The 24,130-nt window shown below is 42.6% G+C and overlaps 1 protein-coding gene across 2 annotated transcripts in view; it reads right to left on the reverse strand.

Moving 5' to 3' along the window:
- PLXNA2 (plexin A2) overlaps nt 1-24,130 on the reverse strand; it is a 611,865-nt gene that overhangs the window by 145,090 nt on the left and 442,645 nt on the right. For both annotated transcript variants that reach the window (XM_084853404.1, XM_084853402.1), the window contains 2 exons: nt 20,541-20,637; nt 15,577-15,776 (listed from right to left, as the gene is read on the reverse strand). In XM_084853404.1, coding sequence (XP_084709530.1) covers nt 15,577-15,776; nt 20,541-20,637 — 297 coding nt within the window. The remainder of the gene's footprint in view (nt 1-15,576; nt 15,777-20,540; nt 20,638-24,130) is intronic.

The raw sequence follows: 24,130 nt of genomic DNA on the forward strand, positions 1-24,130 counted from the left end.
AATGGTTAATAGAAGCCAAATTTGGGTAGCATTGTCTAATGGTTGGAGGACATTTAACCTGGAAAACCTTGACATCCATAGCTTCCCCTTGGATTATACAAAATTTAGCTGTTCAGAAAAGGGGTCTTAAAACTGAAGGAAGATATTTTTCTACCACCTGAAGATGGACCAAATTCAGCTGTCTTCACTTTTTGTGTAAAAATACATATATGATCAGTTAATCTTGCATCATTGCAATGATACCATGCCTCCTATGCGTTTTACATTATAATTTCCTTAGGATATAAAAACCCTAAACTTAATGAGATAAAAGACTAAGGGTGCAATCCTATTCAGATAGGTGGCCACCTCTGTACTCGGAGGTGACTGTCTATCCAATGCAGGGCAGGAAAAGCACTCTGTGCTTCTCCTGATCTGCATTTTCGGCTAGACAGCTGATTGCGGCTGTCCAGCTGCGGGAGGGCAGAGTGGGGGAGGAGGCTGCTGTATGACACATTGGATGTGTTGTATAGGCATTTTTGCCCTCCTCACCACAGAACGCCCTCTGGGAACACCGCTTTTCCGCCATTCCGTGCTCCTCTTGAGAGCACGGAGCACGGGGCTGTCCTGCGCTGCTTCCGAAGCAGCAAGGAAGTGTGGGGGGAGGTTGATTCCTGGAAAACCAGATATCCCATGGCCATTTAGCCACTGTCTAGCGGCCATAGGATTGCTCCCTAAATCTGTGTTGTCACCCCAAATATATATGACTCACAAACTAAAGGACTAGCCTTCTCCAATTGTTCATTGCTTTTATAGTTCCTCTGTGATATCGTTTCATATTTAAATTTTCTCTCACATCTATAGAGGTGATAAAGTTGTTTTATTAAGAAAGGAAAACTGAGATTCTCACACTTTCAGAATGTAGTATTTAAAACATCACTTAAAAAAAAAGTAACAGGCTCCCATGCAAGGGGCAGGAACTGGTATCATTTCCATTCCCACAGGAAAAAAGGAAAGGTTCCTCTTGTGCAAGCACCGGGTCATTACCGCTTGCGCTGGCGTTTTCATGGCAGACTGTAGCGGGGTGGTTTGCCATTGCCTTCCCCAGTCGTGACTACCTTTCCTTCAGCAAGCTGGGTACTCATTTTACCAACCTCGGAAGGATGGAGGGCTGAGTCGCCCTGAGCCGGCTACCTGGGACCCAGCTTCTGCTGGGATCGAACTCAGGTCATGGGGAGAGTCTCAGTTGCAATACTGCCACCTGCCACTCTGCGCCACACGAGGCTCCTTCCATTCCCACAATGTCTTGACAAATTTTGCAACGATCATGTGATGAAGTAGGAAAAGGCCAGTTTTTGAGGTTCGATGGATATGCATTAAGATGCACATCTGACTGCACAGTTAAATGCAGAGGTCATTTCTCTGCACTGCATTACTTTTAATGGGATGTGCATTTAGATGTGCATCCCAAAGTGAAGGAGCACTGGCCCAGTTATTTTGACAATGGTGATACGTTCCCTCTTCCTCAGAGACCTACTCCCTGCAAACAGTTTAATTCCCTTTTGCAAAGGAGTGTGAAAAATCAACAAAATGTTTGGGCTCAGTTCAGAGGTTCTATTAAACACAAATACAAAATTATTATTATTAAACAGCCTCTATGTGTGATCGTACCTGGCACAATCTTGGGCAGCGTCTATTGCACTATAAGATATCTTGTGAGAGAGAATGTTCTCATCTTTATTCCTCTGACAGCATCTGGCATTTGTTCAATACTGTGACTGTTAACAGCATTATTGTGCAATTAACAAGCATCTCTCTCTCTCTCTCTCTCTCTCTCTCACACACACACACACACACACACACACGACATGAGGAAAAGAGGAACCAATGAAGAGATTGTTCATTCTCTCTCTCTCTCTCTCTCTCTCTCTGTGTGTGTGTGTGTGTGTGTGTGTGAGGGTGGGAGGGAGGGAGGGAGGGACAGTTGCTTGCACGTCTCTTCTCCCCAAGGAGTTTATCATTTGAATTTCAACAGGAGAGGAAGTGACAACAGGAGGGAAAGGAAGGAAGTTAATGGGTAGAGAAGGGCTTTCCACATGCCCTCATGCAACAGCTGCAATGGCAGAAGCTTCAGGTTAACATGATACTTTATTTTGTGCACTTTCTACAGGGACATAATCTGACCCCACTCCAATGGATCATCACTCCAATCTGGGTTTAAGCAGAACTATTCAACAGCTGTGCCAAATCCCACCTGTTTCTTGTGCAGATGTCACAGACCAGATGTGTGAGTTAATTTCATACCAATGCACAACATATCCTTAGATGGCATTCCCAGCAACCCCATCAGTCCTTTTAGCCTTCACTAGACCCCATATTGCATTTCATCTGGCAATTTTCACATCAGCTCTAAATGTGAACCACATAATTCTGTCCAGCTCTGAAGACTGCCTCATTTATCGTAATCACTCCTAGCCCAGCATGTGGATCTCAGCCTTCTCAGCTTCTGAATCATGCCCTTAGCAGCCGTGGGCGGTTGCTTCTGCCTACTATGCTGGAACACAAGAAATCTGGTGGGAGGCTGCAGCTGGTGGTTAGTGGCAGAAACGTTTGCTGGGGGAGTAGGACTGGCTTCCTTTTTATAGACTTTTATAAAAGCTAGTAACCTTAAAAGGCTTGACAGTTACTTTGGAGAACTTCATTAAGCTCCATTTTGGACAGGCTTTGAATGTTAAATACCACATTTTATTAGGGAGCAAGGCGTTCACACCTCCTTAAATGTCTTTTTGAAATACTAAAAGGGGGAGTTCATTCCTTAAGCCACCTATTTATAGTACACCTCTATCATAGCCACTACAGCTCCTAGTCTAGAAAAAGGCACCTTCCATAATTCTCTCCCAGTGGTAGGATCAGTATTTGGTTATGTGCTTAGCAATAGATGGGTCCAGTCATCAGAACATATGGAGCCAATATTCTGGCTCTTTGAGTGGTTTGCAGTACAACCTGGGTAAACCCTTTATTGCATTCCTTTAAAAATATGTAGGGCCAATTCCCAGAACCTTTTAAACAGCAGTTTTTCATTAAAAGCTACAACCTGGCTTTTGGGCCACAGTGACTCATCATGTTGGTACATCATGCTCTGGCACATGCCAATGTTGCAGTTCATAATATTTTGGAAAAGTTTCAGGATATGGGGTGAGTTGCAGTCCTGAGGTGTGTTGGAGCAAGTGTCCTTTGGAAGTCTTAGGCCAGGGAACGTGTCACCCTCCAGATGTTGGACAGAAACTCCCATCATCCCTTGCTATTGGAAATGCTGCCTAGGGCTGATAGAATTTGCAGTCCAACAGCATCTGGATAGCCACACATTCCCCACCCTGTTGTAGGCTGTAATTGTATACACCAGACTGGGCAAGTTCAGATGGTTCATGGACCAGTTTCTCTCCCCACAACCCGCTGGGGGCTTCACCCCTGCTGCCGCCAAATTACCACTGAATTTTGGCATCAATTTGGTTGCAAATAAAAAGAAAGAAACCCCAAGGAGTGTGATTTTGCATTAAAACAAGGCACACACCTTGTTTTAAAGTGAAAATTAGAGTTTTTTTCTTACCGCTGCCATGTGCTGCTGAAATTGGGAAGCAATTCAATGGTGCACTGGTGGTGATTTGGAGGAGGCAGGGGCCACAAAAAAAGACCAGGAGCTGTATCTGACCCACTACATACAGGTTGCCCAGCCCTACTATACACACCTACCTGGGAGTAAATTCCAGAACTCAATGGGATTTACCTTTGAGTAGACATGTACAGGATTGCACTGCTGATTTAATAATATCAGAAAATGTTTCCTGGACACCTTTATTGACAATGGGAACAAAACTAGCCAATACTGCCCTTGGTTTTGAGGTGTAGATTCAGAACTAATATTTCTGTTTCAAACATTTCATGGATCCTACCCTCCCCTTTCACAACAGACATTTTCATGCAGTAAAGAATATCTAGAAAAATGCTCTTACACGATCTGTGGTGGGAGTTCTGAGCTACAATTCTTTTATTTTATAAGATTTTCTGTTATTCATGGACAAAAGTCATATTTACAAAGCAAGTTATTTGTATTGCAAGATTTCTTTAATTTCCTAAACATTGGCCTACAATATTTTGACCCTGAGTTCTAGTCTTACGAATCTTCCGCCTATTTTTCTTGATGGGTCCCAGCTTTGTTTTCCAACTGTTGTTGCATATGAGGAGTCAGTGTCCACTAATCACATTCAGAGTGGATTTCCCTTATGACTACGGAACTACAGCTAATCTCACACACCAGGAAATCAGTGATAGGTTGCCAGTGGTGTCATGAGGGCAGGACTTTAGGGCAAAAGTCCTTTTGCTTACTCAGCAAAATAAGCAGGAGGGCCCCCAAGCACATCAGGGCTGGTTTATCGCATTTTGAAATGAAGTAATACACAGTAGAGATTGGTGGCTCCAATGTCAGTGGGATGGTGAATCCACTCCAGGTTTCAGTCAGAACCAGTCAGAACTCTAAACATCGCACCTTGGATAGCTCCTTTAGAGTCCATTAGGTCCATTAAATCCAGAGTCTACAATTACTTACTTGCACTACTTGAGGATTCAGCAGGCCTTCTTGAGCCCTGGCACTTCCCTTTAAAAATTCACCATTGCCTGGACTTCGGTCCCCTGTGACCAAATTAAAACTTGCTTCCTCTGTGTACTTGCTCTCCACTCCCACCACAAATTGTGTGAGAGGAAACATAACAGTTAGTTATATCTCCTCTTAAGGTGAAACTTCCTCTTCAATTACATGCCTTCATTCTTTCCTCTCTCACTTATGCTTAATTTATCTCACTTCACTTCTTCTCCTATTTATTCTGTAACTCAAAAGCCAAACCCATTCCAGAATATAGCTAACCATGCAGGTACCATTCTAAATATGACTGCATTGTATTCTAAAAACCACTCGTTTAATCTGGCCCCATCACTTCCTGGCACATAGAAGGGGAAGAATCCTTAATTCCCATCGTCCCCCATGCTCTCAGCCCCAGGTCTAAAAGCTTTAATCTGTTCACTGTGTTGCATCTGTTACACTCCATTTTATGTAACTCACACTTGGTAGTGTGTCTTGTATCATTTTCCTTTGCAAAGCATCATGTGTCTACAAAAGACACGATACAAAAATCAAATCATGTTATATTATACTAAGCACTGTTGAAGGTCTGCTACTACTAATGTTTACAAGCCACCCATACACAGTGGTTCACAGTTCTTGACAGTTATTTCCCTTACAACTGCATGTTATTTTTAAAAATGCATTTGCGTGACAAGCTGGGGCGCTATGCCACTCCCAGTAAAACCCACTGCTTGCCATTTTTTAAAACACTGTTAAAATTGCTTACCTACCTTGAGTCAACAAAACCTGACTACAATGTCAAACGATGCACTGCTGCCTTTCTATTTTCCAAATGTTCTGACCTGGAAAATACCCGAACCAGACTTCCAATTCGACCTAGATTTTAGCGGCCACTAATTGAACAGTTCTGAAGGAACTGTGTCACAATGCAGCCCCAGGGTTAGAAAAGATGCATTCAATTAATTACAGCTGGAGAAATTCAGTCATAATCACAAAAGGCAGCAAAGATTTAAAGGGTCCTGTATTATAGGCCCTTCTAAACAGAACTGGACCAGGCCAAAGGTCTAGCCAGCTGCCATATAAATGTGGCATCCAAACTAGGATTATTATTTTTTTTAAAGACATAGCATTTGGATCTAACTCTTATGTAGATTCAAGTCAGTAATACAGGGTAAACCCAACCTTAGTCTTCTGTTGACATTGTAGTGTTGGCAGAATACCAACTACCTTTACAGTCATCATCTTTTTACTAGACCAGCTCCTCTGTCTTTACTAGACCAGCAGCCTGACACACAGACATTTAGCAGGTGACGCTTTTTATTTATTTATTACATTTCTACCCCACCCAAAAGATGAAGCTCTCTGAGAAACATGACAAACCAGTGGTGGACTTTGGAGCAGAAGTCCAAGGCCTCACTCAGCAGAATGACAAAACATAGCATAAAACTTTTAAAAGTTTAAAACTACAGTATAACACCAAAATAAAAGCCAGCAGCTTTCCCTAGAATAGAGACTGGAAAAACCAAATTTCTGTGTATCGGGTTGCTGTTCAAGGCACAAGCAGTGGGGTCAGAAAACATTGATGAAATACGTCATTGAAGTGTTTCCTTTGCTGAGAGGAAGGGGGGTTATAAATCATCTATACTGCAGTTTTAGACCCCAGTCCAACAGAGCATGTGTGCAGCAACCATAGATGCATGTGTACATTTTACAGAGCTGCAATCCCACTGTTCTTGCTACTTGGTAAGAAAAGAGGAGAGCATGGCACTGAATCCAGCCCCAGTTTCTCCACATGAACAGCTGATCAGTGGGGTTATTGCTTTTTCTTATGGCTATGTACAGTAGCTCTAAATACTGGATTGGCTGGGGAATCGCATGCGCAGGACCCATTTGCACATACAGTTCTCCATTCAGGTGGGGATACATGTGCAGAGCCTGCTTCTATACATGCGCGAACCCAAGCAGGATCAGGATGCTAGTGTACAAGGTGCCTAGTAATCCTCATCACATTTATCCTCAACAAAGAGATAAGGAAAGAGGCTGCTATTTTTCTAGGACAGGCCGCTACTTCTCAAGCTCATGTGAGTTAATCTCTATCAGCGTGTCACAGAGCTCCAGCTGCTTCTGATATTCAAAGTGCAAGACACTCCCTGGATAAAAGAAGTTACACGACGCAAATAATTATTAGTTCACATGTGTCAGCCAGGATCAAGAACTCCTTGGGATGGACCCATAGCAGACCTTCTCCAAAACTACAAATGATAGAATCATAGAGTTGGAGGGTGTCTCAAAGGACATCTAGTCCAATCACTTGCCGATGCACAAAATCCACCACTTCAGCATCCTTGATAGGTGGCCGTGCAGTTTCTGCTTAGAATCCTCCAAGGAAGGAGACTCCATCACTTTCCAAGGCAGTCTGGTCTACCATCAAACTGCTCATACCACCAGGAAGTTTTTCTTAGTTGAAATGCTTTTTCTAATTGTTTGAACCCATGGGTTAAGGCACTATCCTCCATCTGGAGTGACAGAAAACAAACTCCTTCCCTTCATCATATGATCTATTTTTGTCTGGTCAGGCAGAGTTTCTTTCATGGGAAAAGACTGGCAAAATTGAAATTAAGCAGTTCTGCCTTCTCTCTGTGGCCCGTTAGCACATCTCCGTTTCCTTGCAGTGGATCGACTACTTCCTTGTTCTTCCTCCTACTCCCAACAAAGCTCCCAAACTCCCTTTTGTTTTTTTTAAACTTCTCTCATAAGCCCTCGTGAACTCATTTGGAGCTTTAGCCCTTGTGACACTCTCCCTACAAGCTTTGGCTACCACTGGTTTGTCCTTGTCCTTGGGGGTTTGCCCCTCCTTCCATTTCATTCATATCCCTCCCTCCCTCCCTTTTAAATCTGAGCTCATCAGAAAGCTCCTTATGCAGCCACCTTGGTTTCTTTAGATGCCTCCCTTTTTTTTCCCTTGCTCACTGGAATAGTTTATGACTGTGCCTTCAATATTTCACTTTGAAGACACTCCCAGCCATCTTGAACCACCTTCTCCTCGACCATTTCTACCCATGGGGCTGCACCCAGTATTTCTTTAAACCGGTTGAAATCAGCTTTCTTGAAGTCCAGGGTGCATGTCTGATTACAGCTGGCCTCTGTCAGTATCATGAATCCAAAGACAACATGGTCACTTCTACCTGAGGGCCCCACTACTTTAATCTTATCAATCAGCTCTTCCCTGTTGGTGAGGATCAGGTCTACGATAGCTGATCCCATTCTCTCTTCTGGAAGATGAAACAGCCAAGATGTTTTTTATTCTTAGCAGAGTTGGACTTCCAACAGAATCAAGGTCCTTAAGTCTCCCATTACCACTATCTCTCTCTCTCGATTGACAATTTGATAATCTGGTTTAGAAAGGCATCATCCAAGTCTTCTGCCTGGCTTGGTGGTCTATAGCAGACTCCCACAATGATATCACTGTTATTTCCCTCTCCTTTTATTTTTGCCCACTTGCTCTCAGCTGATCCATCATCCAAGCTGCAAATATTAATTCAGCATCATAAGGTCCCAGAACTACCTTATTTGCCTCCTGAGTAATCTAGATATGACTTATTTAAAAAATATCCTGTAAGACATATGCAAAGATGGACTGGAAAAGGAAGAATTCCATTATGCTCTTATATCTTCTGCATCCACCACAGTCTTTAATGGTTCAGTTCTGTGGTCTCTTCTGTGCAAAATAAAAAAATTGATAGCACTGGCCACTGGGCCAGTACAAACTTGCAGGTCATGATGTACTGATGTAGTAACACTCAGGACAGTACAATCATGCCAGCCTTCCCCAAGCTGGTGCCTTGCAGACTTTTTGGACTACAACTCCCAGCATTCCTGACCACTGGCCATGCTGGTGGGGGCTGATAGGAGTTGAAGTCTAAACCATCTGGAGGGCACTAGGTTGGGGAAGGCTGAATTAGATGGTGCCAAAACCTTGAACAAGCATCACTGCCATTACAGAGTATTACCCCAAACATACAGGGCTTCTCCACAGAGAGGCTTTTTATCCTGCAATTTTACTGGGGCTTCTGCTTCCAGATTTTTTGCAGGATTAAGATGGGCCCTTTACATGTGCTTCCTTCCCCCCCCTTTTCTCCTTTATCTGTGAGTCCTATAAGCTTCATTATACAGCCACTAGATGGTGCTGTGGTATAGCTCCTGTTATTGCGTAAGTTCATCTTTTCAAAGAGAAATTCAGCGTGCTTATTTTAATAGTTCATTAACTCTGATCTTAAAAAAAAAGGATAAAGGTCAGAAGACATGGGTGAGGAGCAGGAGGCTGACGATGTCATGAAAGAACCTGCAAACCTCCATGAGTAACAAATTTGAATCACAGGAAAAGACCTCATTTAAGAAGGCTCATAAATACCAAGTACCAAGACCCACAGGCTGAGTGGCACCTCTCCAGCAGAAAGCATGACTGACACACTGGTGCCAGTGCTGTGCCAGTCATAGACCATAGTCCACAAAATGCAGGGGGCAGGTGCTGTCCATGTGGTATGTTTTGGAACATTTTGATTTGAGCATATGTAATATAAATACATGAATCACAGACAGGAAATGAGCCCCCATCAAGTACTGTGATATAAGCCACCTTTAACATAATAGCATCAGGTCTGACAAAGGAAAAAGGCAGAGTCGTGGCTGTACCAAAAGATACCCTTTTTGTTCCATGGCTATATTTGTAGCTGGCTGCATCCCAGTAGATGAGCCCAGCAGGAGCTCCGCACATACACAGCGCTAGTTCATCAGCCTGGCATGATCACTCCTTGTCTCTGTCTTAGCTGATAGTACATTCCAAACCTAATTGTTATCTCAGCAGAGCAACTCCATTATTCAGCCTGACACTGCTTCCCCCAACCCCCGTTAGCTGTTTGTTTCAGTGATGTTATATTAATGAGGCCTGCAAATAAATGAATAGGAGATCAAAGCGCTGCTTGTTCATAAGGAAGCTGATTTTTTTTTTATTTAATCATTGAGGCTGCAGGCAGCAGGGGAAGATTTATGCTGTCAAGGAGAACATAGAATGGATCCCAACGATGTGTTGTATGAATGGGAAAGATTTCATATTAACATGTATGCTGTTATTGATTTCTCTTTTATGTCAACAAATAGAGTTCCCCCTACTCTCCACTCCCCATTGCCTCATGACACTTTTAAAAGCTTATCTCTCCACTGAATTGTTTAAACTTTTCCTGAAAAAAAAATCTGACAAAATTTCACCTTCTTTCCGTGATGGTTCACACACACAATCCTATACATATTTGAGAGCTGATGCAGATGTAATCTTTCCAAATGTGTATGTTTGGTTAAACAATTAGATGTGGACCATGGGATGATGAGCTTTCTTCCTTCCCCTTTCTCTTTTGAAGTACAAATCCTTCTCCCTTGCTGGGTTTAGCTGTGATTAACTATTACATCTGCAATGGTGTTAACCATAGCTAGATTGTAGCTCAGAGTTTCCAAGACTGCTCCAGGGATGGAGGCAGGGAGACCTCATGGCCAGCATTTTCTAGGAGATGATTCTGTCTTGGGTCAAGGAATTATTTTTCCCTGCTGCTTCGCTCAAGGAAGGAAAACCAAGTCTCCAATTTCTGAAAATGTTATATCTGTCTGAACAGTTTAGTGGGAAGAGAAGGCTGTTTGCAGGCCATTTTGCTTCTGGTGACGTGTGAACTCCCAGCATTTTGCAGAGAATACAGAGATCTCTGTGAGAAGAGCAACCTTAAAATGCTGAGAAGGCAAGTTTGTTTATTTATGGAAGAGCTCTAGGTTTTGATTAAAAATAAAAAAAATGGAAACAAAACCCCTTGGGAGGAAAATAAAATACACTGAGCCCATCAGGTTGGCAGAGTGGGTGGGTCTCAGTGTCACATAGAATCAAGCTGAAAGAGAGACGTACGTATTACTTGGATTTTAGTGGCTGTAGAAGGGGGATAAAAAATGCAGTCCTGGGCAGAGAGCCAGTATAATGTCTATGCTTTACTTAAATTATACTGAAAACGAAGGCCATGCCTAACAGCACCAGAAGCCTAAAGAACATGTGATACCAGAGCTGGCTAAACACACTTCCAGGCTCCCTTGCATGTAACAGTTTGGGAGCAAACACTGAAAAACTGTACGTTTTTATGAATTGATCATAGAATCATAGAATAGTAGGGTTGGAAGGGGCCTACAAGGCCATCGAGCCCAACTCCCTGCTCAATGCAGGAAGCCAAGTCAGAGCATCCCTGACAGATGGCTGTCCAGCCTCGTCTTGAATGCCTCCAGCGTGGGAGAGCCCACTACCTCCCTAGGTAATTGGTTCCATTGTCGTACTGCTCTAACAGTCAGGACGTTTTTACTGATATTCAGCCAGAATCTGGCTTCCTGTAACTTGAGCCCATTATTCCATGTCCTGCAGTCTGGGATGATCGAGAAGAGATCCTGGCCTTCCTCTCTGTGACAACATTTCAAGTACTTGAACAGCGCTATCATATCTCCTCTCAGTCTTCTCTTCTCAAGGCTAAACATGCCCACTTCTTTCAGTCTATTTTCCAGTAACAGACTGGATAAAGGTGATTAAGTTGAAACTACCTTGAATTGGGTCATACTTCCTTCCAAAGTATTAGGTTTGTAGTGCTCTTGGACCAAGGCTTCTTTCTGGAAAACCAGGCAGGAGCATCTTCTATCAGCTTCATCTGATCCAACAGCTATGCCTCTTCCTGGAAAAATGGGATCTGAAAACTCTGGTGATGCCCTGGTAACCTCTTACCTTGACTACTGTAATGTACTCTACGTGAGACTGCCCTTGAAGGCAACTTGGAAGCTTCAGTTGCTCCAGAATGTAGTAGCCAGGTTAACATCTATTGTTCACTTTAGGGAGCACATAAAGCCTGTTATCTATGATTCCCAATCAACTTCCAGGCTAAATCCACAGTGCTGGTAGTTAACTTTAAAATCCTTTATAGTCTGAGCCCAGGTTATTTGAGGGAATGCCTTCTTTGTTATGTTTCCAACTCTCTAAGATCCAAGGACAAGAATGTCTTGGTAATCCCACTATTGATCTGGCTTGCAAGTTATTTTTTTTATTATTAAAACATTCCTTACTGCCTCCACCCCCTAAATGGATTTCTCTGACATCCTTATGAAGGACTCAGTGAGAGCACCACTCACAAGAGTTCTTTGCAATGGTGCTGAAAGTATTCATATTAATCATGATCATTTGTTTGCACAAACATTCAGTCCCTCAACACTGATCTCTTCCTTGTTTTTAGGCTTTTAAGGTTTTGGCAAGAAAGGGCCTGCCTACTAATCTGCCTCTGCACATTGCATAGCAGAGTGTAGTCACAATCAAGGACTACCAGAATAAACATGATAGCGAGGAAGAGGATTATAAAAGGACATATAGAAGTCTGAAACAAGGATACAAAACGTGGTTACCTCCATTAATGGTCCATCACGGACACCTATAAATGGCTGTAACCAGGACACAGTACAGGCTGTAATCTGTATTTCTATCAAGGTTTTGCTATTAATATGTGTGTAAACTTCAATAAAACTGGAGGTTTGCTGTCAACATTTTGCTAATAATTTGCAACCCTTGTACCTAGCCACTACTTAGAGAACTACGGGAGAATCTCTCTCTCCTCACTACCTTTCTCTACCTGACTCTCTTTGCTGCTGGGTATCCTGAGCCCATGCCTGGAGCCAAATAGCTCTATAGGAGCTGTTAATGGAGCTCAAGTCTGGGAAAGACTGAGAGCTTAAATGGTGGCTGCCCCAATTCCCCAGTTGCAGCTGGGTTTGCCTCATCAGAAGCCACACTGGGTCTTTCACTCCTGAGCAGACCCTTCCTCATGAGCATACCCTAGGTGAAAGGGTCTTCTGGCAGCCAGGCAGGCAATCCATTGACACCACTGAGCATCCCACCTGATCCATTACCACTGGCTCTCCAGAGAAGCATGGATGGAGGGAGGAGAGTCTGGTACCATGGCTGGCCTTGGGACAGGGTTAAAAGTATTCTTGGGGATCTCAGGAGAGGCATCCCAGCCCTAGTCTATTGTAGGGGAATGCTGTGCTGAGGGACTGAACTCCTCCTTCTCTGAAGCTGCCTCCTGTGGGCTTCGGTCAGCCAGGAGCCTGACACTGAGCCAGATATGACATAGGAGTTCTGTGTTCAGGATTTGCCATATTTTAAATATTAATATCAACCACTAGAAGCAGGTATTTGGATCAGGGCCAAGGTGCTGTGAGTATCTGTGAATTTTCTGTCATGTGGCATATATAGCAGCTTCAGCAAAAGGCAATTCAAATCTGGAAAACAGGGCAGGGTGCAAGGAATAGCTCCCCTCTCCCAGCACAACGACCCCCCACTGAATCCACCTCAGCAGCTGGTATTAATATATTTAATGTAGCAGTTCCTAAACACAGATCTCTCACGTTACATCTGTTTTGGTGTCCTGCCTCTTTTGCTGTCACCAGTCCCATGTCTCTTCCCACCTCCTGACCAATGTGTTTGACATTTGTAGCAAGATTCACTGTCACAAGTACTATACAATATGCATAACTTGCCCTTAGATTGGTTCTCTTGGATTAAAATGAGAACACTGAGACCTTAGGACCATAACAAGGATTTTCACCAAATGAGTAAAAGGGAGACCCCTTGTATATATGTTTTTTTACATAATCTAAACCACCAAAAGGAGAAATTTAGGGTACAATCCTATTTGATCTGCCCTGGGTACTTGTAAGCCTCCAAACCCGGAGGCTTATGAATACCCAATGCAGAGCGGGAGGGGTATTGTGTCTCCTGCTTCACATTTTAGCTAGGTGGGGTTTTTTGCCCATCTAGCAGAGGCTTGGGGAAGGGGAGGGAAGGAGGCTGGGGACAGCTGGGGAGAGCTCACATCCCCAGTCTCCTCCCTGCTCACCAGCATGCCCCCTTTCACTGCTCTACGAGCATACATTTGCAAGTTTGTATAGGCAGCCAGCGTGGTTCTCTCCGCACTGGTCGGAGAGGTTGAAGAGCTGTCTCTGGCCTTGGAGGAATCCGAAATATCCTATGTCCCTGAGACGCTGTCTAGGGGCCACAGGAATGCTCCCTCCAGGCATGTTTTTGGATGGGTGCTGGAGTGGGGGGAAGGTTACAAGTGTGACCCTTGGATCTCAATGCAACTTTTTAAAACTGTGATCACTAAGTCATTCTTCATCAGATTACGTCCCCCACCCCATAAAATTTGGTCAGATTCTATCCGTTATGAAGTAGGTTCTCCATGCAAAAGTTCCTAATGACAGGCCAAATCTTCTGAATTTTATGGTGAATTGAATTTTCAGGCTTTATAAATCAAAACACTAAAAACAACAACCCCAACCCAAGATACCATAGACTATGAAGCTACTCCCACAGTTCCATAATGATGTTGGTACTAAATCTGGCTCTCTACTGTGTAAACTATTTATCCAGAAACTTCTACTGTAACTACTTCTGTATGTTCTCTGGCCAGAAGTTAAATGGAAATTGTTCAGTCTCTGTTATATGCTGAATTTGAATTAACCAGAGCAATAAAAAAGATTACACGGCAAGGCATTTTTTTTTAACAAGCCTTTTACATCGTAGGATTGTTATACAGTGACAAGCCCCAGCACAGCTCTAAAGTTTCCTCTTATGACAATGTGGAGTCATACAATTTGGAGATTTGGAAATGACAGCCAATGTATAAACCAAGCTTACAGATAAAGGAACCTCAGTGCCAAGAAACAACAGCATTGGAGGCCAGCGATTTCTTGATCTATAGTCTTAAACTCACTGCAGAATGCTAGTGCTAGAATTGCCAGCTTAGACCAGTGATAGCTTTAGAGTGAACAAAGTTTTCATAAGACTATTGCCCCTGCACTGGCCTGCAATCCAGAGAAATCCATTACAGACTAATTACTTCCCTGTTTTAATTAGTGTGCCTGCTGAAAGGCAGAAAGGACACCCCCATTCTGATGTCACTCTCTGACAACTGAGAGTGGGTGATCGAGGCCAGTGAAAGTGCACACCGGGCGTGCATAAAATATACTAACAAATCTATTTAATATTTATTTGTTCCTCTTTAGTGTAATAAGAATTACAGGCTACATCAGGACAAGCAACATGGAACCAGGAACAGACAAGGTTCCTAAGCATATGGACATAGAATTGATTAGCATGTCCTATTGACCGCAATGGAATGTACTTCATGGTAACTGGGTATAGGATTGCAGCCTTAGATCCATCCATTCTTTCCATGCAATAAGTTTAGTAGTATCAGATTAATACAAAGCTGACCTGACCGGTGTGACATAGTGGTTAAAGCGCTGGATTTTGGCTAGGGAGACTGGACTTTCCTCTCAGCCACAAAGCTCATTGGGTGACTTTAGGCCAGTCACATTCTCTTTCTCAGCTTCACCTACCTCACAGTGTTGTTATGAGGACAAAGTGGGACAACCCTTATCTATATTTGCCACTTTGAGCTCATTGGAAGAGATAAAATTGGGATTAAACAACCACCACCACCACCACCACTACTCTGTAGATTGCTTTTATCCATAAACAAAACATCCTTTAGATTTGCATGGAAAAATGACATGATGTGAAAATACTGATTGTCCAAGAACAATCAGGAGATGTCACCCATATGGAATTAGACCAGAGTCAGGGCTTCACCACTGAAAAAGCCCCCTCTCCTGTAATCATCTGCTTCACCTCACCTGATGGGCGGCACGTGAAGCAGGGCCTCTGGTGAAGATCTCAGAGTCTGGGTAAGTATGTGTCGATCATTACACATTACTAACATATGCCTGTGAAGGCAGTTGTCAGGTACAAAAACATTAGTTGGAATTAAATAAAGACAAAGCAAGCAAGCATAGAATAGAACGGAATAGGAAAAAAATCAAATCTGTCTGGATATCATTACCTCGGTGATGCGTGGGTTGGAGCACTTGACATTCCTGCTTGACCAGTCGAGCCACCTTCCCCATCCACCAATAGGAGAGGGGCAATGCTGGTGCAAAGTGCACTTTCCTTCTCCAGTGCACCAGCCACACTCAAATTTCTGATCTGCTTTCAGGCACAACCCACAGCTTTCCCGCTGGGCTGCACATTTGTACAGATGAACTGTGGAGACAGAGAACAGGAGAACGATTTGAAAGTGAAAGGCAACATGCTTTTGCCAAACCAAATGAGATACATCTACTCATAGTGGTGGAAGGTGACTGAAGCTCGTAGTTCCTCCTGTATGACCTTTCCCACCAGTTCAAATACTCATAGGCCTTCTACTGGCTGCCCTCACCTGTTGAGGCTAGGTGGGGGGGCTACTGGACAGAGGCCCTTTTTTATGGTTGCTGTTGAAAGCCCTTCCAAGGAAGTTCTGTCTGGCTTCTTCGTTAGTATTCTTTAGGCACCAGGCCAAGTCTATCCTGTTTTCTTGGGCTTTGGATAGGGGAACTGAATTGCCCTGTTTGCTGGCTTTTGTATGTGTGTTTTGGGTTGATCTTTCTAACTGCTGCTTTTATATGCTATAAATATATAGCATAAATATAAACATAGCATTTGTTGTTGTTGTTGTTGTTGTTCAGTCGTTCAGTCATGTCCGACTCTTCGTGACTCTTCGGGACCATAGCACGCCAGGCCTTCCTGTCCTGCGCTCTCTCCTAGAGTGTGCTCAAGTCCATCTTCATTGCATCGGTGATGCTATCTAGCCCTCTCATCCTCTGCCATCCCCTTCTCCTTTTGCCTTCAGTCTTTCCCAGCATCAGGGTCTTTTCCAGGGAATTTTCTCTTCACATTAGGTGGCCAAAATATTTGAGCTTCAGCTTCAGTATCTGTCCTTCCAATGAGCACTCAGGGTTGATTTCCTTTAGGATTGACTCATTTGACCTCCTTGCAGTCTAGGGGACTCGTAATAGTCTTCTCCAGCACCACAGTTCGAAAGCATCAATTCTTCACGCTCAAAGCGCTCAGCCTTCCTTATAGTCTAGCTCTCACAGCCATACGTTGCTCCTGGGAACTTTGATTTGCTTTGATTATGCGGACCTTTGTTGGCAAGGTGATGTCTCTGCTTCTTACTATGCTGTCTAGGTTGGCCATAGCTTTCCTCCCAAGGAGCAAGCGTCTTTTAATTTCATGGCTACAGTCACCGTCTGTGGTGATCTTGGAGCCCAAGAAAAATCTGTCACTGCTTCCATTTCTTCCCCTTCTATGTGCCAGGAAGTGATGGGGCCAGATGCCATGATCTTAGTTTTTGATGTTGGGTTTCAAACCACCTTTTGCACTCTCCACTTTCACCCTCAACAAGAGGCTCTTTAGATCCTCTTTGCTTTCTGCCATTAGGGTGGAATCGTCTGCGTATCTGAGGTTGCTGAGAATTCTCCCGGCTATCTTAATTCTGACCTGTGATTCATCCAACCCGGCGCTTCTCATGATGTACTCTGCATATAAATTAAATAAGCAGGGCAACAATATACAACCTTGTCATACTCCTTTCCCAATTTTGAACCAATCGGTTGTTCCATGTCCGGTTCTTACTGTTGCTTCTTGACCCTCGTACAGGTTTCTCAGGAGACAGGTAAGGTGGTCTGGTACTCCCATCTCTTTAAGAATTTGCCACAGTTTGTTGTGATCCACACAATCAAAGGCTTTAGCGTAGACATAGCATAAATACATATAAATATAAATAGCATCAATATAGCATACGCACTGATGTTATCAGCTGTTTTATGTTTTTATTATATGGTTGTTTTAATGAGATTTTGTTAAGCCACAGCGAATGCCAACTATGAAAGAAAGGCAGCATACAGGTAAAAATGAATGAATGAGTGTATGTCCAGATTGAATTTTGAAAGAACTGTATGTCTCAGATGAGTAGTCCAGGCTATTGCACACTTTTAAGACAGGACATCTGAGCCTATCACTACTTCATGGCTGGATTAGCCGGGTTTTGCTGTCATTGTAGTGCTACAAAATGTTAGTGCCTCTCCGGGGATGTGAATCCTGGTCAAAGTGAGGGTTGGAGCTTAGAACTAGCCTGTCCAGTCACTATCCACATCTCCATATTTAAATAATATGGGTTTTTATACTCATTACACTTGTAAGTTGTACTGTAATGCTTGCTTAAGAAAACAACAACACAGTCCTAACTCTTTAAACATCTAACAATTTCCAGAGGAGTAGCTGTGTTAGTCTGTGTTGCAGCAAAAACAACAGAGTCTTGTGGCACCTTAAAGACTAACTCATTTATTATGGCACCAGCTTTTGTGGACTGTACATTTGTTTGTTTTAAAGTGCCACAAGACTCTTTGATGTTTTAAAACAAGAATGCAGACATGACTTCACAGCACAGGTGACTTCACAAGACAGGTGCCATATGTGGCAAAAATGGGAGAATTAAGAACATAAGAAGAGCCCTGCTTGATCACACCAAGGGTCCATCTAGTCCAGCATTCAAACAGCTGCCTGTGTCAATGCTGATAATAATGTGTTGATAATAAAATGAAAGATGTTTAGTACATTTCAGTCATTATAGTAGGGGGTACTTTCTCACCTATTTTGACAAATAACAGTTATCTATCCTCACTTTGAATTCAGCAGCAAAGTACTTTGCTTATACATTGTTCAAATTATACTTTCAAGAAGATTAAGCTGCTACTTTGCTGCTTTGGCCCCATGTGCCCTTGCATTGAACAAGGGAGAATGAATGATGCTACCTTTGAAAACGATGCTTGATGCAACTGTTTCTGACCAGGTAGATAGAAGAAATTATTTTACTTCTGTATTTTACTTCTGTGGAATATTTGAATACTCCAACACTAATTTAATACCAAACGTGAACCTGATAGTGACAGTGTGTCCAGCTATAGTCAGAGGCAAGCTGCCAATAGGAACACACCTTTGATACTTCTGTAGAGTTCTCTGAGTATTGCAGCCTGAATTGAGGCTCAATGCAAGATAGGTTTTTCAAACTTTTTTTCATGACTCCACTAAACAGGCAACAGTGCCTACTATTTCTGATATCCATCTACACATGCATACATATCTATGCTACCTATCTTTAGCACGTTTATGCTAAAATACCAACAGTATTTTTACTTTAAGTATTGTGCTCCTACTTAGGATGTTTTACTGTAGATGTTCCTTAAGCATATCAGTTATAGACAAAGATTTATCATTACTGAATTCCTTTGTTTCTTTAGTGATTTTGTTTTATTATTATGTATGTTCTTTTTCTTCTTTTTGTTGCCTTAATTTTGATAACTTTATTTCAAAATAAAATTCCATGGGGAAAAAATAAATAAAAAGAAATAGATACAGGGTGAGGGGCCCTGATCTCCCACTGCTTCTTTACCTCTTTCCATTGTCCCCTTTGTCCTTCTGGTTTTATGTGTGGAAATTAACCTTTTCTAGCAAATTCTCAAACCTTTATATAGAAGAATCTCCCCAGCCTCTTCCCTTTATGCTATCTCCAGAGTTTCCATTGTTAATCTTCGTAAAAGCCTTCCAGGCTTTTAATTGACTAAGGAGTATCTATGCTTTTCCAACCCCATGCAACTGTAATTCTTGTGTTCATTAATAAATGAGTGATTAGCTGCCCACAAGCCATCATTTCTAATGGATCACTAAGATTTGGTTAAAATAATTAGCTTCTTGTAATGATGGACATCCCATTATTTCTTTTTTTCTCTCAACCTTTTAAAAAGCATTTTTATTTGGGTGCTTGTCCACCGTATACAATACACATTTTAAGTTTGTTTTCAGGAAGTTCTGAACAACTGTCTTATATTTTGAATTATTAAGGCTTATAGGACTGAGCACATACAAACTGAGGATCATGATCATTTTTGAATAGATAAGCTATTGCATGATTGTTGAATAAATTGCTCCCTCTCCCTGATTTAGTGGCACTCTCTCTCTCTCTCTCTCTCTCTCTCTCCAGATATTAGTAAAATGTACCAGCCAGGATGTAACCAAAGCATAACTCAAGAGCTATGGGCAAGGTCGTGTAAGGTCTTTGCTTGCATACAAGAGTTTGGACAATGGGGGCATATAAACCCTTCTCCATCCTGTTGAACCTTTCTGCAGATGTTCTTAGATATTATTTCTTCCATGCCTGATTTGGATGACAGCCTTCAAAACCTCTTTGTTTAGTTTCCTTCACCGATTTCAACCAAGAAAGACCTCATTGAAAACAATGTCTCCATTCCCAGAGAGCCTGGCAGAACTTCCAGTATATCAGGTTCCACAGTAAACTTCAAAAGCACTCAAAAGCAAAATATAGCTCAGATGGGAACAAACTGGAACCCATTAAATGGATGTCCTCACTGCCATAAAAACGATCCTCTAACGGGTATCCATTTCATGGAGCAAACTTGCTATTTTCACAGGCTTGTTTTGGTCTGAACTGCCACAGATTTAGTCATACAATAACTGACTGTGATACCATGTGCATTTTTCTAGGCATTCCACCTGTACCAGCAGCTAGCATAATACAGCTTTCCTTGTATATTAAAAGATTCACCCTTCTAAACTGAACTACTTTCCCCAACAAAAGTTAATTATTTTCAATCAACCAGAGTAAAATGTATATTCCTATTGATCCCGTTAATGGTTCAGTGTAATTGCCAACCCATGTTTGGAAGCCCTTGTTTTTTTAAGACTTTCAGACATGTAGCTTTGTGAACCGCCCAGAGAGCTTCAGCTATGGGGCAGTATAGATAACAACAACAACAGCAACAATAACAATAATAGCTTTTATTGAAACAGGCTTTTTTAAAGTATTATTTCAAATGGATGAAAACAGAACCTCAAAAAATCCTTATAGGACTTCCATCTAGCCCAGGATATAAATTAATGAGAAGACATCAAAATAAACAAACAAACCTTTACCTTTCAAATCCTCTGGGTTGTCAATAATGAAATTTCCATTCCAAACCACAGCAAAATCCACTGCTAAGTTACTTATGTCCATTCCATCATAGAAATACTAAGGAATAAGGAAATTAAACACATTTATGAATACTTTCTGTGTGAAAAGGAGGGAAAGAGCCATTAGGCTGGACATCTTTTAAAAAAGAGGTTTGACAATACACAGCTTAGGAAAGTGTGGCAGAATTTGAATGACTGGCAATTTTAACATATACTTCCATCATCTGCATGGGGAGAGACACTGTGTGCCATTGACTCTATGGCACAGAGGGATAATTAATTGAACTGACAAACCTGGGGAAAGGTAATACATTAATTATCCAATTCATGCAGACTGTTCTCACTACTTAGTCCTTGGTTTGCCAATAAAGCCCCATCACGACTGTACAAATTAATGAGATGAAAAAGAGAATCCTACACTCCTATAGGAGAGCTAGAAGAGGCTCTTCAATATGTAAGTGTGCCATAATATTCTGTGGAAATTACAAGGGAAATATTCTTGTTGACATGCCATGTTTTAGGCAGTATATACAGAAATACATGGGTCCATAGTTTTAGAAAAGGGTTTCATTCAAAGATTACTTCCTCAAAGCTTGCTGGGGAAAAAAGCATGGAAGGGGGAGAAGCCCCAAACACCCCAACGAGTACTGAGCATGCTCAGCAGCCCCAGCATGTTGTGTATCTGTTGGAGACAAAAAAATGGAAAAATTGGGACTTGTGTGCGGGAGGAAGGGGGATGAAAAAGAGCACCTCAGAAGAGGGCACTGCTGGCTGGAACCCTGGACAGGAGACTCCATACTGCACATTTTGTTGCAGGTCCCAGTTGTTACCTTTATTAGCAATGATCAGGAGTGGGTGCTGATCCATATGTGGCCAAAACAGCATCACCCATACACAAGAGGGAAGTATCAGCAGGTTCAAGGAAATTCCAAGGTTTGCAGAAGTATCTCCCCTCAAAAAACCAACTTTAGGGGGGAGAGTAAGGGGGACACCCCCACCCCCCAAACCAGCTCAATATGGATTAAGCATGCTCAGTAGTCACAGAATGTTTGCTGACTGTCACAGGAGAATGGACCAGAAAAACAGGAGGGAGGGGGAATGGATCAGAGGAGCCTGGAAGAAGGCATGACTAACTGTCTGGAACCCAGTACAGGAGCAGTTCACACCACAACATTTTGCTGTAGGTTCCACTTTCAAGAATTATAATGGCATTCGAGAGCTGGAATTCTCAGGTCTATCTAATAGGAATATTAGGGTATGTGCTTTCCGATGTCTCCCTAGATTGCTTGTGGTAGCTTTATATAGCTCTATATGGAAGATAAAAAAAGTTTATAACCCAGCTAGCAAGTCCTTCCTTTTCCTTGCCTAATGAGGTCTACATCACAAATTTCTTTTCCAAAGAAGAAGGTTAAGCTCATTATCAGAAAAAAACGGTGTATTTTATAACACATTCTTTATGGCACAAGTGTCTTTTTAGCTGCACAGACACTGATCAAACAGACACTGTTTGAAGTAGCTTTGACATGCACAGTTAGGGCCAAAAATGCCACAGAGAAAAGGAAACCAGGGAAGGAGAGAGAGAGAGGCAGTACTGTGTCAGAGACTGAAACCCATGGATGACTGTAGCTCTTAATTATACAACCCCATTTGCTCCCCTCCATCTCTTTAGGAAGCTGGAAGTACAGCTTACAAATAGTTTCCGGAGACCACTATAAACACCCAGTCCTAAGAGGCCTCGTGTGGTGCAGAGTGGTAGGCAGCAGTATTGCAACCGAAACTCTCCCCACGACCTGAGTTCGATCCCAGTGGAAGCTGGATGTCAGGTAGCCAGCTCAGGTTGACTCAGCCTTCCATCCTTCCGAGGTTGGTAAAATGAGTACCCAGCTTGCTGGGGAAAGGTAGTCACGACTGGGGAAGGCAATGGCAAACCACCCCGCTATAGTCTGCCATGAAAACGCCAGCGAAAGCGGCATCCCTCTAGGGGTCAGTAATGACTTGGTGCTTGCACAGGAGGAACCTTTCCTTTCCTAAGAGGTAAGTCAGGATGCCCCTGCAATTAAAGTGGCAGTCTAAGCAGGCAAATGAAACCAGCCCATCCAACTTTGTGCTTCAGGTATCACAAAGCCTACTCACTAGTAGGACAAAATCCTAAATTCAGGGTTGCCACCAACACTGGGCATCTAGGACTATGCTGACATGGTCAGGGCAGGATTAAACAATTACCTATTTAGGGCCCAATCCTATGAAGATATTAGGCAGCCTCTGAACTTGGAGGCCACTGAGTAACCAATGCAGGGTGGCTGGACTGCAGAGGCAACCTTCGCCTTCGCTCTCCAGCCATGATTTCACCCATCTAGCAGTGATGCTTTGGGGGGGCAGCCATCGGAAATGTGGTATGGCTGCCGCCACAGTCTCCTCCCCTCCTGCCCCTGGGAATGCCCCCTTTTCCTGTCTCTGCTCTCCATTTCCAAGTGTAGCCAGAGATGTAGACAGAGCCATGCTGGCTACAAGGGATAGGGGGTCAGGAGCATGGTTTCTGGGCTCCAAGGTCAGAGCCCTGTTTCCAGCCTCAGAGCCCAGAAACAAAACAATCCTATGATCCCCAGATGCTGTCTAGGGGACATACAACTGCTCCTTTCGACATTTCAAAGCTGAAAAGGAGTCAAAGCTCTGGACTATTTCACAGTGTATACACACGCTACTTGCTGCAGTGAAATGGATGTGTGACTAATCATCACATGAAATGTTCTATAAGTGATTTCCACAGTTTTCTTACATGGAAGTACTATCCATATTGAAAATACATGGGATCTCATGTTTTCAGCAACCTTAAACATACTTACATAGGAGTAAGTTCCACTGAACTCGATAGGGCTCACTTTTGAGTAGATATGGATAGGATTGTGCTTTAAGAGCCACAATGCTTGGGTTTCTATTGACATTCTGTTTTTAAAAAGCATAATTTTAATATGGTGTTTTAATCTTTTTATTCTTTTACTATTTTATCTTTTATGCTCACAGCTCCAAACTCTGTTTTAGATATGGAGTGGTATACAAATATTGTAAATAAATAAATACATAATATTTTATTGGATCAAGTAGCTGTTTGGGAACCTCTGATCTTTACAGAATTCACCTTCAGGCTCATCGTTTATTTTACTTTTGCTCTGAATGCTAGTGCAAAAGTACTATTAGGTGAAACCACTGTGTACACTTTTGCAAAAATGCTAAGCGATCAGCTGGATTATTTCCATGTTTAAAGAAAAAGGAGTTTGTGTAGTTGCGGCCTCTACACAGCAGCGATGGCAGGTGTTTTTTTTTTCTTTTTTACTGGACTTGGAGATGCAGTAAACACTGATTGTCTTGACTGATGTGATTGATTCCAACATCATTGGTGTCAGCTTGGACAATCCTGTTGACTCGTCTGACCCAAAGTCTGTTTCACAACCAGGTTATAGCAGGATGCTTGACTGTGCTTATTTAAGGGAGACTATTTTTCCTTCCTTCCTTCCTTCCTTCTTTTGCTCATCCCTGCTTCTTCCACAATTTCT

This window comes from Heloderma suspectum, chromosome 4 (genome assembly GCF_057233095.1).
Source record: "Heloderma suspectum isolate Gila_16-S chromosome 4, 16-S_ref, whole genome shotgun sequence".
In the NCBI taxonomy this organism is placed as follows: domain Eukaryota; kingdom Metazoa; phylum Chordata; class Lepidosauria; order Squamata; family Helodermatidae; genus Heloderma; species Heloderma suspectum.